Genomic DNA, 16103 nt, shown 5'->3' with positions numbered 1-16103 from the left:
CGTCAGTTACGTCACTGGTTTCGCTACTCCCGCGACAGAAACTGCGCGTACTTTCATCCGGGATGCGAAAGCCACGCCTCTGGGGCGCGCTGATTGGCTACAATGCCTTGCTTACCCGAGCTGAAGTATGTAAGGACCCCGCTGCTGGGAAAGTCTCACTATTCTACTCGCAGCCACGCAAAGAAGTTTATCGTTTATAAGTGCACCAATGCCGAGGCATGGCCCGGACAGCTAACCTCTCTCTAGTGGGTATAAACAAAATGCGGAGCGATCTGAGTGACCCGCCGCAAGGCCGAAGGAAGGAATTTCCAGCAGTTACAGCCAAACCGGGATTCTATAGCAATAATAAGCGCCGACCGAGCCGGGAAATTTCTACTCATTTCTGCTGGAGCGCCCTCGTCACTGACTGACACCGACACTTCCTAAGCAGGTGAGGGGTTAAATATACCTGGAAGTATACAATCCTGTCGGGCAATATGGCTGCCAGACTATTGCGTTATCCTGTCTTTGTTTATATGCTTCTCTATTAATAGCATTGGCATCATGGAACGTTGGTACTGGCCCGGAAACTGTATTGGGCAACCTGGTATTACCTGCTTGGGAACTTCTGTTTCAAGTATAGGACCCCTTATCCAGAATGCTCAGGACCAAGGGTATTCCGGATAAGGGGTCTTTCTGTAATTTTGGATCTCCAATAAGGATTAATTATATCTTAGTTGCGGAGAGCCACAAAGGCCCGGCCTAGGGTGGCAGAAATGTTTAAATTTTGCCCCCATACAGAGCAATGGGGGACCTCTCCACACTCCTCCATATGGGAGTTTAAGTGTTTGCGCAGTGTTTAAGTGTTTTGGGATCAAGTACAGGTACTGTTTTATTATTACAGAGAAAAGGGAATCATTTAACCATTAAATAAACCCAATAGGGCTGTTCTGCCCCCAATAAGGGGTAATTATATCTTAGTTGGGATCAAGTACAGGTACTGTTTTATTATTACAGAGAAAAGGGAATCATTTAACCATTAAATAAACCCAATAGGATTGGTTTGCCCCCAATAAGGGGTAATTATATCTTAGTTGGGATCAAGTACAGGTACTGTTTTATTATTACAGAGAAAAGGGAATCATTTAACCATTAAATAAACCCAATAGGATTGGTTTGCCCCCAATAAGGGGTAATTATATCTTAGTTGGGATCAAGTACAAGGTACTGTTTTATTATTACAGAGAAAAGGGAATCATTTAACCATGAAATAAACCCAATAGGGCTGTTCTGCCCCCAATAAGGGGTAATTATATCTTAGTTGGGATCAAGTACAGGTACTGTTTTATTATTACAGAGAAAAAGGAAATCCGTTATTTAAATTCTAAATTATTTGATTAAAATGGAGTCTATGGGAGATGGGCTTTTTGTAATTCGGAGCTTTCTGGATAACGGCTTTCCAGATAAGGGATCCCATACCTGTATTTGAAGTCGGTGTATTTAAGAACAGTTTGAAGTCATTTGCAAGTTAAAAGTGTTGATAAAAATACAAAAAGATGTAACTTGTTTAGTACCAACTGTTTGATATATAATAAATAATACATGAGCCATAGATATCTGGTACATTATATCCTTATAAACAGTGCTCAGTGATGCTATTTTGGTCACATGATTCACTGATACTTGTGTATTATAATGAATAAAGTACCCCCTGTTGTAAAATGAGGATATTAGTAGTCAACACAGAGTTTTGTGACCTGTATAAAAGCATTTAGCCTTCAGCCTTGTGCCTTTATATGATTATACAACTCCTTGGTGATTTCATATATCCTTATATTATACAACTGGGAATACATTATTGATTATATCAGGGTTGTCCAAGCTTTAGCGCTCTGGCTGTTGAACATAAGCTAACAGTATTCATAAACCATAGCTGGACTGTTCCAAAATGGGCATTCTTGAATTCACACCAGACAGATGCTTGCTTTCTAGGAACAGACCAGTGCTTGTTATCTGCTGGTTGGTTGCTGCTGGATACTATTACTGTATATTGCTATACCCCTTCCTCTTCCTAACACTCAAAGCCATTATATTATATACAACGCAGTTCCCAGCAGCCACATATCTGGGCAGACAATGCAGATTTTTTTTTTTCTTTTGTGTCCCAAAGCCCCTGGCAGTCGGATAATTCCAGAATTATCAGTGCTTTGTTAGCTGCCGTTGGCCTGTACAGAATCGGAGACCGTGGCCTTAAATAGAAAATAAACATGACTCAGTTGGAAGGCCTGTGTGGGCGGTGACAGCTGTGTACACTATTGTTTTAGCAGTTAGTCCATGTCTGGCTTTTTAAAAAGTCACAAGTTAATATAGGACAGTGCAGGAGACACACATGACTAGTAAAGTCATCTGAGAAATGCTTTACACAATTCTCATTCACACCAGTCCCTGCCACAGTGGAGCTTACAATCTAATGTCTAAGGAGCAATCTTTATGTAATAACCGTTTCTGTACTGCAGTGGGCAGGCATGCTGAAGAGTCTGTATTATTATAATTACCTTAAGCGTTCTGTAGTTACCTGCACATTATATCATTGAGCTACTTATGTATTTCTTTCACTAGGGAGAAGTGTATTATTAAGTATGGATCTGCACTACGTTGCTACTGTATTGTCCACGAGAAGCCTTCTCTTTTACTGGAGCAAGGGGATTGCATTTGAGTTGGACATGTGTAGAGCTAACCAGGAGTTGCAAACCTTTCGTGCTGAAATTGGCAGAGATATCGTCATCATGACAATGGCCACCAGAACCAAGCAAATGTTGGTTTCATTGGGCAAACAGGTCATGTCCCAAATGCACTGGAAATGGCCTTCAGTTGACTGGATGGGAAGAGCAGCCAGAGCAGTGATGTGGATATGTCGGAGTGTGCTTGGATCCCTGGTAGGAATTGGTGGCCCAGTCACAATGAGATACTACTGGAAGGATCTAATGGAATCACCTGCACAAAACCCCACTGCACAAGAGAAAAAAGTGAGTCCCACATCTATGCCAATGCCTATTCAGGACATTGTGACTCTGGATTGGAATTGTGATGGTCAGGGCTCAATGGAAATGATGCCACACAAAGAAGCAATTGTGTCCTCCTGTACAAACCCAATTATACTATCTATGGTTTATCTGCCGTCTGATGATGAGGATGCTTCAAGCACATCAGAAGCGTCAGATCTAAATGAGCTGGAGGAAGAATATGAGCAGCTGTGGGAGGATGAAGAGGAATCCTTCTCTACTGAAAATAATAAAGCAATTGACAGTGGCATGCAAGTGCCCCAGACTCCCAGCTCTAAAGCCAACACTGAGGAGAGTGATTGGTCTGATGAGGACTCCTGGGACTCTGACAGTGATACAGAGAGTAGCAAATTGGATGAAGATCTGTGGGCATCTTTCTGCCAAAATGATGATCCATACAATCCTCTGTGTTTTGCCATGCCCACAAAGAGCCCAAAAAATACACAGGAAACAAAGAAGGCTGTTACTGGTATGAAGGACTCTGCTACAGGGGGTAGTGTTACATATTCAGTGTTATTGGGGGAGTCTGGAGCCGAGGCAAAAAAGGACTTTCAGAACCAAACTGCAGGTCAGAGAGAATCTCCTTGTATTAAACAGACATCCCACAGCCAAGTACTGCACGAAGAAGCAAATGAAGAATTGCTTGAATCGTCAAAAAAGACAGAGAAGCAGGAAAAAAGCCATATTAAGCATGTAAGTAAATTTAATATATTTTGGATATTAAAGTGAGCTTTATGTGTAAATACCACTTTTTATACAGGTGGTATATGTGGTGATCCCTCCCTATGCATTAAATATTAACACAGACACTAGCTCTTGTGTGCTGTTGTTTATCTGCCTGTCAGGCTGTGTCAATAAGGCAATGGCCTTAGAGGAGTCAGGGACGTGTGCAGAGGCATGCTGGGACTCTTCACTCTTAGTATAATGTAGACCAGTGATCCCCGACCAGTGGCTCATGAGTAACATGTTGCTCCCCAACCCCTTGGATGTTGCTCTCAGTGCCCCCAAACCAGGGAGTTATTTTTGAATCCCTGACTTGGGGCAAGTTTTGGTTGAATAAAAACATGATTTTCTACAAAATAAAGCCCCCTGTAAGCTGATAGTGTGCATAGAGGCTGCCTAATAGCCAATCTTAGCCCTTATTTGGCTCCTCCATGAACTTTTATGGTGCTTGTGTTCTCCAAGTCTTTTTACGTTTGGCTGTTACTCACGAGTAAGAAAGGTTGGGGATCCCTGATAGTACATAGTATATTGCCAGCCAATACAGATGAATAAGCATGTCATTCTCTTTCCAGGTACGTTTCTCACCTTCAGTCACGGTGCATCACATTGTGGTTTGGAGTTATGCCCACAGAATGGCCCGCAGAGGAATATGGGAGGAGTATGCCCGGGATCGCTGCCGTTTCCAGAGGCGCATTGCTGAGACAGAAGCTGCCATTGGATTCTGCATGGAGCCCCCGCACAGAAAGAAAATCTGGGCTCGTCTCCATGAAAGCAATAATGAGTAGAAATATAGCTGTAACTGCCCACTCTGTATTGTAATCGGGGTATTACCAATCTACCCACAGATTTATTTATTTTTTTTACTTATGTGGGCAGACTATTTAATTTGCCACTGCATTTTTATTACCGATACTGCATTATTAAACATTGTTTTAAACATATACATATTGTTAAAAAAAAAAGTTACTGTTTGGTTCCTGTATTTAAAATTGTCTCTCTTAAAAGGCACTTTAAAATTCTGGCATGGCCAAGTTAGGTAATAGAGCCCTGATATTGAACACTATGGATGAACCTGTTCACAAAGCCACCTGGTTATAGCTAGCAGTTCATCTGATTTGAATTGGTAACCTTCTAACCTGCACCTTTCCTGATGTTGTTGAATTCCAAACCTCAGTATCCCCCCATCAGTGGGATGCTGGGAGTTATAGTGCAGCTAAAACAAAGTTGCTCTCTCTAGTACAGATTTGCTCCTTTTACAGATACTTTTTTTTTTTTTTCTTTTCCCCAATCCCTTTAATACTGACCACCTATAAAATGGCCAAAAACGAAAGTGTAGCAATATCTGTGCTGTAGTCCTAACCCTGCAGCATGTCTTTTTTATGGGATTGATCTGCCCAAAGCCCTACTATGCTCTGAATATTCCCTATCGCCAATATCTACCTCTCATTACCCAGTGCAGAAAAGTGGCTTTTTTTAATTTCTCTTTTTATAATCATATATATTTATTGAGTTAAGCTTTGCTTGCCAAGTCCTGTTTTCATTCTGTTATGCTGTGATATTAAACACAGATTAAAGTGTTAAAAATTTAAATCCCCGGTGATCTCGTTTGTATTCTGTATATGGATGCCACACCATGAAACCCCCCCAAAAGCTAAACATATTGGTGGTCATTTAGAGTGCTCATTCTAGTAGTACATGCACCCCTGGATGCAAAGTCAGTGGAGCTGACGCAACGTCAAGCTCCACTGACACTGACACGTCAAACGTTTTTCAAAAAGATTTTTTTGTTGCCTATTTCGATGTTAAACATAGAGCTGCGCGCAAACTCTCTACTTATGAGACAGTCCCCCTAGTTACACAGGCTTTAAGCCGGCATGTTTCATTTCCACAGAAGATGCCAACTGCTCTTCTGTAACGGACAACACGCTAGGACAACAGACCAAAAAGCGCCTACTACAGTTGAGAGGAAGGATAGCTCAATTGGACTGGGGCGACACCCTGGTAAGGTTGGGTGGGCTGGGAATCCAGGGTTAGGGTTCGATTCCCGCATGAGATCGTTCCTCCGATGTTTTGTTTTTTTTTGCTCAATGTGTTGTTTTTATTGAAATTTGCATTCGGAGTTGTAAGATTTACATTCATTCGTTTTCCCAGTGGGGGGGGGGATTCTTGCCCCTTCCTTAGTTTTTGGACTCTCCCTTGACCCCCAGTCCCAGTACATGGAAGCAGGTCTGTCAGAGACGCACTCGGGTGCTGTTTTGACTTTTTCAGTGGCTGCATTCACATTTCCCCACCAATCCTCTTTTTGCAATTTTAAAGGGCAGCTAATGATATATGATACCAAGCTATCAAATTGCCCATTATGGTTGCTGTGACAGTTAGTGGAAGTGTGCTGTCTGTACAATTGTGCGATATTATCATTCAGGGTCCATGGATGCCACCTGCTTTGGTACATCTGTGCATATTGGGCATCATGTCACCCCATCACGTGTGAGTTAAATGCGGGATATTGTAAAATTTTTAAAAATTTTTAGAAATGGTATAAATACCGCTAAGTTTAGGAAAGCTTTGTATGGGGGTACATTGTATGGAGGCATTGTGTATGGCGCCCACGTCAGTCCCGCTGGGGTCCTGATCTGCTGTTCTGCTCCCGGCCGGCCCGCCCGTCCGTCCCTCCCAACCCACCCCGCCCTCCCCACTAGCAGCTCACTGTGCTCCCAGATTCGCTGCGTCTGTGAGGAATGTAAGGAATCTCTTACTAAAAAAAAAATGTTATTCATAATAAAGGAGTCAAAACTTTTTCTGCTATAAACTGACCCTAATGATAACTAAATGTGTGTTATTTGCTTGCAACTCCCTGCATCCATGTTAGGTTCCTGTTATATATAGTTATATTGTTCATTTACTTGATCAGGTTCTGAAAGTGAAACTGCAGCTATGAGTTTTTTACACGCAACTCCCTGTAACTTGTACTTTGATTCCTAAACTGGGTTTTTTTGTTATTTTCTCCTGCAACAACTCCCTGCATCCAATCCTACAGTGTCCCTGCCCATCAGTGTTACGTTCTGCAGTCGCTATGAGAGTTTTTTACATGCAACTCCCTGTACGGGGTCTTGCCATAATTTCGATCTCCATACCTTAAGTCTACTAAGAAATCAATAAAACATTAATTAAACCCAATAGGATTATTTTGCATCCGGTAAGGATCAATTAACCCTTTAAGTGCCCGCCGAATTCGTCATTTCAGTTCCCCCCAGTGCCAGACATTTTGTAAACATTCTGTGCTCTCTCAATGTAGGGGCTTTTACTGGGGGCAGGGTTAAGTTTAGGTAGGCAAACTATATATTGTTTTTTTTTAGGAGAACCTGAGCTTTCCAAATCTACCTGAGTTTTTGTGTATTTCCACTTCTGGAACAAGATTTAGAGCTTGAAATACAAAAAAAAAAAAAAATAAAATGCTATTTTTCATGATATAAGGATTTCTACCAGAAACATATTTTATTTTATGGACAAAAATTCAACTGATTTGGAAAGCCTCATGTCTCCCGAACGTGCCAATAGCTGATATGTATAGTTTTATTGAGATTTCGGACTTCTATAGATCAAAAACTCCCAATAGTAAATTACTAAATTTTCAAAGCATTACAGCAGAATACGGCATACTTTACATTCCAAAGCCAAAAATCCTGGAACATTAGGTTTACCCCAGGAAACCATACATTTTTGAAAACAACACATTCTGACGAATCCGAAATAGGTAACTGTCTTCCAACTCCTAAGTATCAAACGGCAATGCTTTACTGAATTTAGCATTTTCTATAAAAAAATATGAAAATTCTAAAAAATTACCTCAAATCTTCCACTTTCAAGCACCTTATCTCCCACATAACATTAGGTACCAAGAAAACACACCCTAAATATGAAAGCCAGGGGTCCACTGAACAGTTTGATGCCCATTGTGCATAGGATCACCGATGTATCTGGAATTTAGAAACCCCAAAAGGAAGTTAGTACATACAGTGGCTTGCAAAAGTATTCAGCCCCCTTGAACTTTTCCACATTTTGTCACATTACAGCCACAAACAGGAATCAATTTTTTTGGAATTCCACGTGAAAGACCAATACAAAGTGGTGTACACGTGAGAAGTGGAACGAAAATCATACATGATTCCAAACATTTTTTTACAAATAAATAACTGCAAAGTGGGGTGTGCGTAATTATTCAGCCCCCTGAGTCAATACTTTGTAGAAGCACCTTTTGCTGCAATTCCAGCTGCCAGTCTTTTAGGGTATGTCTCTATCAGCTTTGCACATCTACAGACTGAAATCCTTGCCCATTCTTCTTTGCAAAACAGCTCCAGCTCAGTCAGATTAGATGGACAGCGTTTGGGAACAGCAGTTTTCAGATCTTGCCACCGATTCTCGATTGGATTTAGATCTGGACTTTGACTGGGCCATTCTAACACATGGATATGTTTTGTTTTAAACCATTCCATTGTTGCCCTGGCTTTATGTTTAGGGTCGTTGTCCTGCTGGAAGGTGAACCTCCGCCCCAGTCTCAAGTCTTTTGCAGACTCCAAGAGGTTTTCTTCCAAGATTGCCCTGTATTTGGCTCCATCCATCTTCCCATCAACTCTGACCAGCTTCCCTGTCCCTGCTGAAGAGAAGCCCCCCCCAGAGCATGATGCTGCCACCCCATATGTGACAGTGGGGATGGTGTGTTCAGAGTGATGTGCAGTGTTAGTTTTCCGCCACACATAGCGTTTTGCATTTTGGCCAAAAAGTTCCATTTTGGACTCATCTGACCAGAGCACCTTCTTCCACATGTTTGCTGTGTCCCCCACATGGCTTGTGGCAAACTGCAAACGGGACTTCTTATGGTTTTCTGTTAACAATGGCTTTCTTCTTGCCACTCTTCCATAAAGGCCAGCTTTGTGCAATGCACGACTAATAGTTGTCCTATGGACAGATTCCCCCACCTGAGCTGTAGATCTCTGCAGCTCCCCCAGAGTCACCATGGGCCTCTTGGCTGCATTTCTGATCAGCGCTCTCCTTGTTCGGCCTGTGAGTTTAGGGGGACAGCCTTGTCTTGGTAGGTTTACAATCGTGCCATACTCCTTCCATTTCTGAATGATCGCTTGAACAGTGCTCCGTGGGATGTTCAAGGCTTTGGAAATCTTTTTGTAGCCTAAGCCTGCTTTAAATTTCTCAATAACTTTATCCCTGACCTGTCTGGTGTGTTCTTTGGACTTCATGGTGTTGTTGCTCCCAATATTCTCTTAGACACCCTCTGAGGCCGTCACAGAGCAGCTGTATTTGTACTGACATTAGATTACACACAGGTGCACTCTATTTAGTCATTAGCACTCATCAGGCAATGTCTATGGGCAACTGACTGCACTCAGACCAAAGGGGGCTGAATAATTACGCACACCCCACTTTGCAGTTATTTATTTGTAAAAAATGTTTGGAATCATGTATGATTTTCGTTCCACTTCTCACGTGTACACCACTTTGTATTGGTCTTTCACGTGGAATTCCAATAAAATTGATTCATGTTTGTGGCTGTAATGTGACAAAATGTGGAAAAGTTCAAGGGGGCCGAATACTTTTGCAAGCCACTGTACAAATTGCCCAGGAGATCTCTTTAGCTACTGAAAATTCAACACATTTACTGCATTTTCTGTGGGGTAAAAACACAAAAAAATACATTGACCCCCCAAAACCATATATTTTTGGAAAGTACACATTCGGGCGAATTCAAAATTGGTACCCATGTCTTTCTACTCCAAACTACAGAGTCGCAGTGCTTTCCCAAAATTGCTAGTTTTGGTGAAATACCTGAAAATCACATCAAATCTTCCACTTTCAAGCACCATATCTCCCACATAACATTAGGTACCAAGAAAACACACCCTAAATATGAAAGCCAAGGGTCCGCTGAACAGTTTGATGCCCATTGTGCATAGGATCACCGATGTATCTGGCATTTAGAGACCCCAAAAGAAGTTAGTGCATACAAAGTGTATACACTGCAATATAAGCTACCGGCATGTGCATTATGCGGCATAAGACCCCCTAACAGTAAGGAGACCCTAGAAAACTATATATTTTCCAAAAGTACACAATCTGAGAAAACAAAAATGGGTAAATACATCTTTCTACTGCAAACTACCAAACTACAAAGCTATGCTAAACAGAATGGTTTTTATGACATTTCTGAAAATTGTCACAGCTTGCATTTTACCCCATTATGTACCCCCACAATTTGTACCGTATCAACATAAAACATTCCAAATATGAACGCTAGGGGTCTACTGAACAGTTTGATGCCCTATATGCATAGATTTACCAAACTATGTGGGGTACAGGGGCACCCAAGTAAAAATAGTGCATTTCACATAAGACGCTCCGGCTCATGCAGTTTTTGCACCCGGTATGTGTATTATGCGGCATAAGACCCCCTAACAGTAAAGACACCCTAGAAAACCATATATTTTCTGAAAGTACACATTCTGACAAAACAAAAATGGGTAAATAAAACTTTCTACTGCAAATTACCAAATTACAAAGCTATACTAAACAGAACTGTTTTTGTGATATTTCTGAAAATCATCACAAAGCTTGCATGTTGCCCCATTATGTACCCCACATTTAGTAACGTACCAACATAAAACATTCTAACTATGAACGCCACTAGTCTACTGAACAGTTTGATGCCCAATATGAATAGATTTACCAAACTATGGGGTACAGAGGATGCCAAATTGAAATACAGCAGACAAAATGTCCATGTGCAAAGACAAGTAACAAAGAACAATGTAAAAAGCAATAAAATTGATAAAAATAAAAAAAAAATCACTAAAATCATTTTTTTTATTTTTGCCTAATAATATCTGCGGGCAGAATAACAGTTTGTCTGTAAAACTTATTTGCCCAAGCCAAAATACTCAAAGTCAAGCGAACAACAACTATGCATAACTGAAAATGCTATAAAATGGCTAAACATGCAGTAAAATACCCAAAAATGCACCAAAATCACAGAAAATGTAGTAGAAACACCAAAATAATACACAAAAGGTATTGCGCAGTGCGGTTAGCGAATACACTATCCGCAATGGCAATAAAACATTTTTTTCAGGCAGGAATAAAAACGATGCGATTAAAAAAAAAAAAATTACAAAATTACGTAAGTGTGTAAGTGTGTGTGTACATTAGGTAAAATGTGTTTTGTGTCCATGTGTGTGAGTGTGCAAGCAAGTGTGAGTTTTCTCTAAGTGCTGTAAGTGATGAATGTGTGAAAACCTCACAAAAATGCATGTGTGTGTGTGTGTAAGTGTGTGTAAGTGTGTATTAGTGTAATAAGTGTGTGATTGTGTGTTTGTGTGTGTATTTGCCACCTACTTGAGGTCTAGGTGAGGATCTGCAGGAGAAAAACGATCTGGCACAGCAACAGCATTAACTCATGTGAGGGGGCGGGTCAGGAAGCAGGGGGGCCAGAGGGGGAAGCTGGAGAAGGGAGAGGAGCTGCAGGGAAAGCCACGTGGATGGCAGGTATGTCCCATGGGGCCCCTGGGCGATCGCGACCCAGGGGCCACTCGTTCCCCCATCTGACTATTGTCTAGAGGCTGGGGAACGAGTGGGGAGCGAAGGAACGGCTTGAAAAGCCATTCCTCCGCTCTCAAAACCGGAAGTGCAACAGGACGTAGAATCTACGTTCTGTGGCACTTAGGTACTTTAGTACGCAGGACGTAGATTCTACGTCCTGTGGCACTAAAAAGGTTAAATCTTAGTTGGGATCAAAAACAAAGCACTGTTTTATTTTTTACAGAGAAAAAGGAAATAAATATTAAAAATCTGAATTATTTAATTAAAATGGGGTCTATAGGAGACAGGCTTTCCGTAATTCGGAGCTTTCTGGATATTGGGTTTCCACATAAGGGATCCCATACCTGTATTAGATTTTAAATAATGCAGAATTGGATCACTATGACCGTAGTCACATGGGGTTAGTTGGCATTTCTGTGCTTCTGATGAAACTGAACCTGCTGTGTGTTGTGTAAATGGTAAATGTACTTGGTACCATAAATATTATTGAAACCCTTAGAAATAAGTTTAATAAATAAAAATTGGGGGGCGGGGAAATCAGGTGAACAAATCTACATGCAGTGTAACAATATGATGAAAATTGATAGTTACTAGCTCTGATATAATTAATGGTCAAATGAATCCACTCTTGATAACCGGAATAAAGATTCTGTCTGTACGTTGTTCTTAAATAAAGTGCTGGTTAAAGAAATGAACTATTTATATAGGGCCCCCCATTAACACACGTGCGCAGTACAAAAAATGTTGGCAGGCCCCTTATTGTGTGTAATATAACCAGCTCACGTTCATCTATAATAAGCAGCTCATTGATTTAATGTGTTAATTAAAATTCAGTGCATTGGGTGTCAGTGGAGTTGACGCAAGAAGATTTTCTTTATTGGGTCCAGCTGGGATGGGCACACAAGCCACTGCTTTCAGGTCAAACGTTTTTCAAAAAGATTTTTTTTTGCCTATTTCGATGTTAAACATAGAGCTGCGCACAAACTCTCTACTTATGAGACAGTCCCCCTAGTTACACAGGCTTTAGGCCGGAATGTTTCATTTCCACAGAAGATGCCAACTGCTCTTCTGTAACGGACAACACGCTAGGACAACAGACCAAAAAGCACCTACTACAGTTGAGAGGAAGGATAGCTCAATTGGACTGGGGCGACACCCTGGTAAGGTTGGGTGGGCTGGGAATCCAGGGTTAGGGTTCGATTCCCGCATGAGATCGTTCCTCCGATGTTTTTTTTTTTTTGCTCAATGTGTTGTTTTTATTGAAATTTGCATTCGGAGTTGTAAGATTTACATTCATTCGTTTTCCCAGTGGGGGGGGGGGATTCTTGCCCCTTCCTTAGTTTTTGGACTCTCCCTTGACCCCCAGTCCCAGTACATGGAAGTGTGTCTGTCAGAGACGCGCTCGGGTGCTGTTTTGACTTTTTCAGTGGCTGCATTCACATTTCCCCACCAATCCTCTTTTTGCAATTTTAAAGGGTAGCTAATGATTTATGATACCAAGCTATCAAATTGCCCATTATGGTTGCTGGTTAGTGGAAGTGTGCTGTCAGTACAATTGTGCGCTATTATCATTCAGGGTCCATGGATGCCACCTGCTTTGGTACATCTGTGCATATTGGGCATCATGTCACCCCATCACGTGTGAGTTAAATGCGGCATATTGTAAAATTTTTTAATTTTTTTTAGAAATGGTATAAATACCGCTAAGTTTAGGAAAGCTTTGTATGGGGGTACTGTCTATGAGGGCAATTGGGGGCACTTTCTATGGAGGCATTGTGTATGGAGGGTACTTTCTATGGGGGCTTCTGTCTATGGGGCAATTGAGGGCACTGTCTATGGGGTCAATTGGAGGCACTGTCTATATGGTCAGTTGGGGGCACTTTCTATGGGGGGGGTAATGTCTATGGGGCAATTGGGGGTACTGTCTATTGGGGCACTGTGTATGGGGGGCAAAGCTGGTACATAGTTAGAACTCACTTATAGTTATAGTTAAATTTATATTTTATATGTAGGAGTTGCTATATTGTTTTCCTTAGGTAGTACAGTATGAGGGTATAGCACATTTGCATCTGATCCCACCATTTCAACTATATAAAAGGAGTAGTTTTAGAAAAAAATGTGGTGTTAATTGGGGCTTGACCACCAAAGTGGGCGTGGTCAAACGCGCACCAAATCTTTTTCTCCCTCTTCATTTTTCAAATCTTGGGAGGTATGCAACTTTTACATAGCAGGGCAACAGTACATTATATTTTAAAGGAGACATATACCATCATTTTTAACTTTATACTAAAATGTAGCTAATACTATAAAATTGAATAAAATAACGTTTATTTTTTACCAACTAATCAAGAACGCTGGGCAATTGCTGTACAGACGCTGAAGCCCCTCCCAATTGCAGGGCTTCCGGCTAGCGGAAACAGGCTGTCTGTAGCTGGGGCCGCCGGCCCGAGCTTCTTCCTATAGAACCGCGGCAGCCACTAAGAGAAGCCTGGGCGTGAGACGTGGGCGGCAATTTTGATAACGTCATTTTGGCGCCCACGTCAGTCCCGCTGGGGTCCTGATCTGCTGTTCTGCTCCCGGCCGGCCGGCCCGCCCGTCCCTCCCAACCCACCCCGCCTGCCCGTCCCTCCCAACCCCGCCCTCCCCACTAGCGGCTCACTTTGCTCCCAGATTCGCTGCGTCTGTGAGGAATGTAAGGAATCTCTTTATAAAAAAAAAATGTTATTCATAATAAAGGAGTCAAAACTTTTTCTGCTATAAACTGACCCTAATGATAACTAAATGTGTGTTATTTGCTTGCAACTCCCTGCATCCATGTTAGGTTCCTGTTATATATAGTTATATTGTTTATTTACTTGATCAGGTTCTGAAAGTGAAACTGCAGCTATGAGAGTTTTTTACACGCAACTCCCTGTAACTTGTACTTTGACACCTAAACTGGGTTTTTTGGTATTTTCTCCTGCAACAACTCCCTGCATCCAATCCTACAGTGTCCCTGCCCATCAGTGTTACGATCTGCAATCGCTATGAGAGTTTTTTACATGCAACTCCCAGTACGGGGTCTTGCCATAATTTCGATCTCCATACCTTAAATCTACTAAGAAATCAATAAAATATTAATTGAACCCAATAGGATTATTTTGCATCTGGTAAGGATTAATTAAATCTTAGTTGGGATCAAATACAAAGCACTGTTTTATTTTTACAGAGAAAAAGGAAATAAATATTAAAAATCTGAATTATTTAATTAAAATGGGGTCTATGGGAGACAGGCTTTCCGTAATTCGGAGCTTTCTGGATATTGGGTTTCCACATAAGGGATCCCATACCTGTATTAGATTTTAAATAATGCAGAATTGGATCACTATGACCCTAGTCACATGGGGTTAGTTGGCATTTCTGTGCTTCTGATGAAACTGAACCTGCTGTGTGTTGTGTAAATGGTAAATGTACTTGGTACCGTAAATATTATTGAAACCCCTAGAAATAAGTTTAAGAAATAAAAATTGGGGGGCGGGGGAATCAGGTGAACAAATCTACATGCAGTGTAACAATATGATGAAAATTGATAGTTACTAGCTCTGATATAATTAAGGAGTATGCCCGGGATCGCTGCCGTTTCCAGAGGCGCATTGCTGAGACAGAAGCTGCCATTGGATTCTGCATGGAGCCCCCGCACAGAAAGAAAATCTGGGCTCGTCTCCATGAAAGCAATAATGAGTAGAAATATAGCTGTAACTGCCCACTCTGTATTGTAATCGGGGTATTACCAAGCTACCCACAGATTTATTTATTTATTTTTTTTACTTACAGTGGTGTGAAAAACTATTTGCCCCCTTCCTGATTTCTTATTCTTTTGCATGTTTGTCACACAAAATGTTTCTGATCATCAAACACATTTAACTATTAGTCAAAGATAACACAAGTAAACACAAAATGCAGTTTTTAAATGAGGGTTTTTATTATTTAGGGAGAAAAAAAAATCCAAACCTACATGGCCCTGTGTGAAAAAGTAATTGCCCCCTGAACCTAATAACTGGTTGGGCCACCCTTAGCAGCAATAACTGCAATCAAGCGTTTGCGATAACTTGCAACGAGTCTTTTACAGCGCTCTGGAGGAATTTTGGCCCACTCATCTTTGCAGAATTGTTGTAATTCAGCTTTATTTGAGGGTTTTCTAGCATGAACCGCCTTTTTAAGGTCATGCCACAACATCTCAATAGGATTCAGGTCAGGACTTTGACTAGGCCACTCCAAAGTCTTCATTTTGTTTTTCTTCAGCCATTCAGAGGTGGATTTGCTGGTTTGTTTTGGGTCATTGTCCTGCTGCAGCACCCAAGATCGCTTCAGCTTGAGTTGACGAACAGATGGCCGGACATTCTCCTTCAGGATTTTTTGGTAGACAGTAGAATTCATGGTTCCATCTATCACAGCAAGCCTTCCAGGTCCTGAAGCAGCAAAACAACCCCAGACCATCACACTACTGCCACCATATTTTACTGTTGGTATGATGTTCTTTTTCTGAAATGCTGTGTTACTTTTACGCCAGATGTAACGGGACACGCACCTTCCAAAAAGTTCAACTTTTGTCTCATCGGTCCACAAGATATTTTCCCAAAAGTCTTGGCAATCATTGAGATGTTTTTTAGCAAAATTGAGACGAGCCATAATGTTCTTTTTGCTTAAAAGTGGTTTGCGCCTTGGAAATCTGCCATGCAGGCCGTTTTTGCCCAG

General features: G+C 41.4%; 2 protein-coding genes across 4 annotated transcripts in view; both read left to right on the top strand.

The window, feature by feature from the left end:
* The first annotated feature begins 28 nt into the window (after positions 1-28).
* Positions 29-15173, top strand: LOC100489802 (protein phosphatase 1 regulatory subunit 15A). 2 transcript variants are annotated; one of them, XM_004916289.4, is made up of 4 exons: positions 29-430; positions 2599-3734; positions 4337-4420; positions 14965-15173. In XM_004916289.4, exons 2-4 carry the CDS (start codon positions 2619-2621, stop codon positions 15091-15093), a joined length of 1329 nt encoding a protein of 442 aa, XP_004916346.1. In that variant the 5' UTR covers positions 29-430; positions 2599-2618; the 3' UTR covers positions 15094-15173. The 2 variants fall into 2 exon arrangements, with proteins under 2 accessions (XP_004916346.1, XP_017951005.1); XM_018095516.2 differs by lacking the exon at positions 14965-15173 and having other exon boundaries at positions 4337-5354.
* pih1d1 (PIH1 domain containing 1) overlaps positions 5471-16103 on the top strand; it is a 506577-nt gene continuing 495944 nt past the window's right edge. For both annotated transcript variants that reach the window (XM_031904792.1, XM_031904791.1), the window contains exons 1-2: positions 5471-5765; positions 12420-12529. The gene's annotated coding sequence lies outside the window, so the exon portion shown is untranslated. The remainder of the gene's footprint in view (positions 5766-12419; positions 12530-16103) is intronic.

This window comes from Xenopus tropicalis, chromosome 7 (assembly GCF_000004195.4).
Source record: "Xenopus tropicalis strain Nigerian chromosome 7, UCB_Xtro_10.0, whole genome shotgun sequence".
Classification (NCBI taxonomy): Eukaryota; Metazoa; Chordata; class Amphibia; order Anura; family Pipidae; genus Xenopus; species Xenopus tropicalis.
This window is presented reverse-complemented; position numbering and strand designations above follow the sequence as displayed.

Excerpts from the sequence above, each read along its gene's own strand:
- LOC100489802 (XM_004916289.4), top strand. The coding sequence starts at position 2,619 with ATGGATCTGCACTACGTTGCTACTGTATTGTCCACGAGAAGCCTTCTC. Across the intron at positions 3,735-4,336 it reads AAAAAAGCCATATTAAGCAT|GTACGTTTCTCACCTTCAGT; the intron begins GTAAGTAAATTT and ends TTCTCTTTCCAG. Across the intron at positions 4,421-14,964 it reads CCCGCAGAGGAATATGGGAG|GAGTATGCCCGGGATCGCTG; the intron begins GAGTATGCCCGG and ends GATATAATTAAG.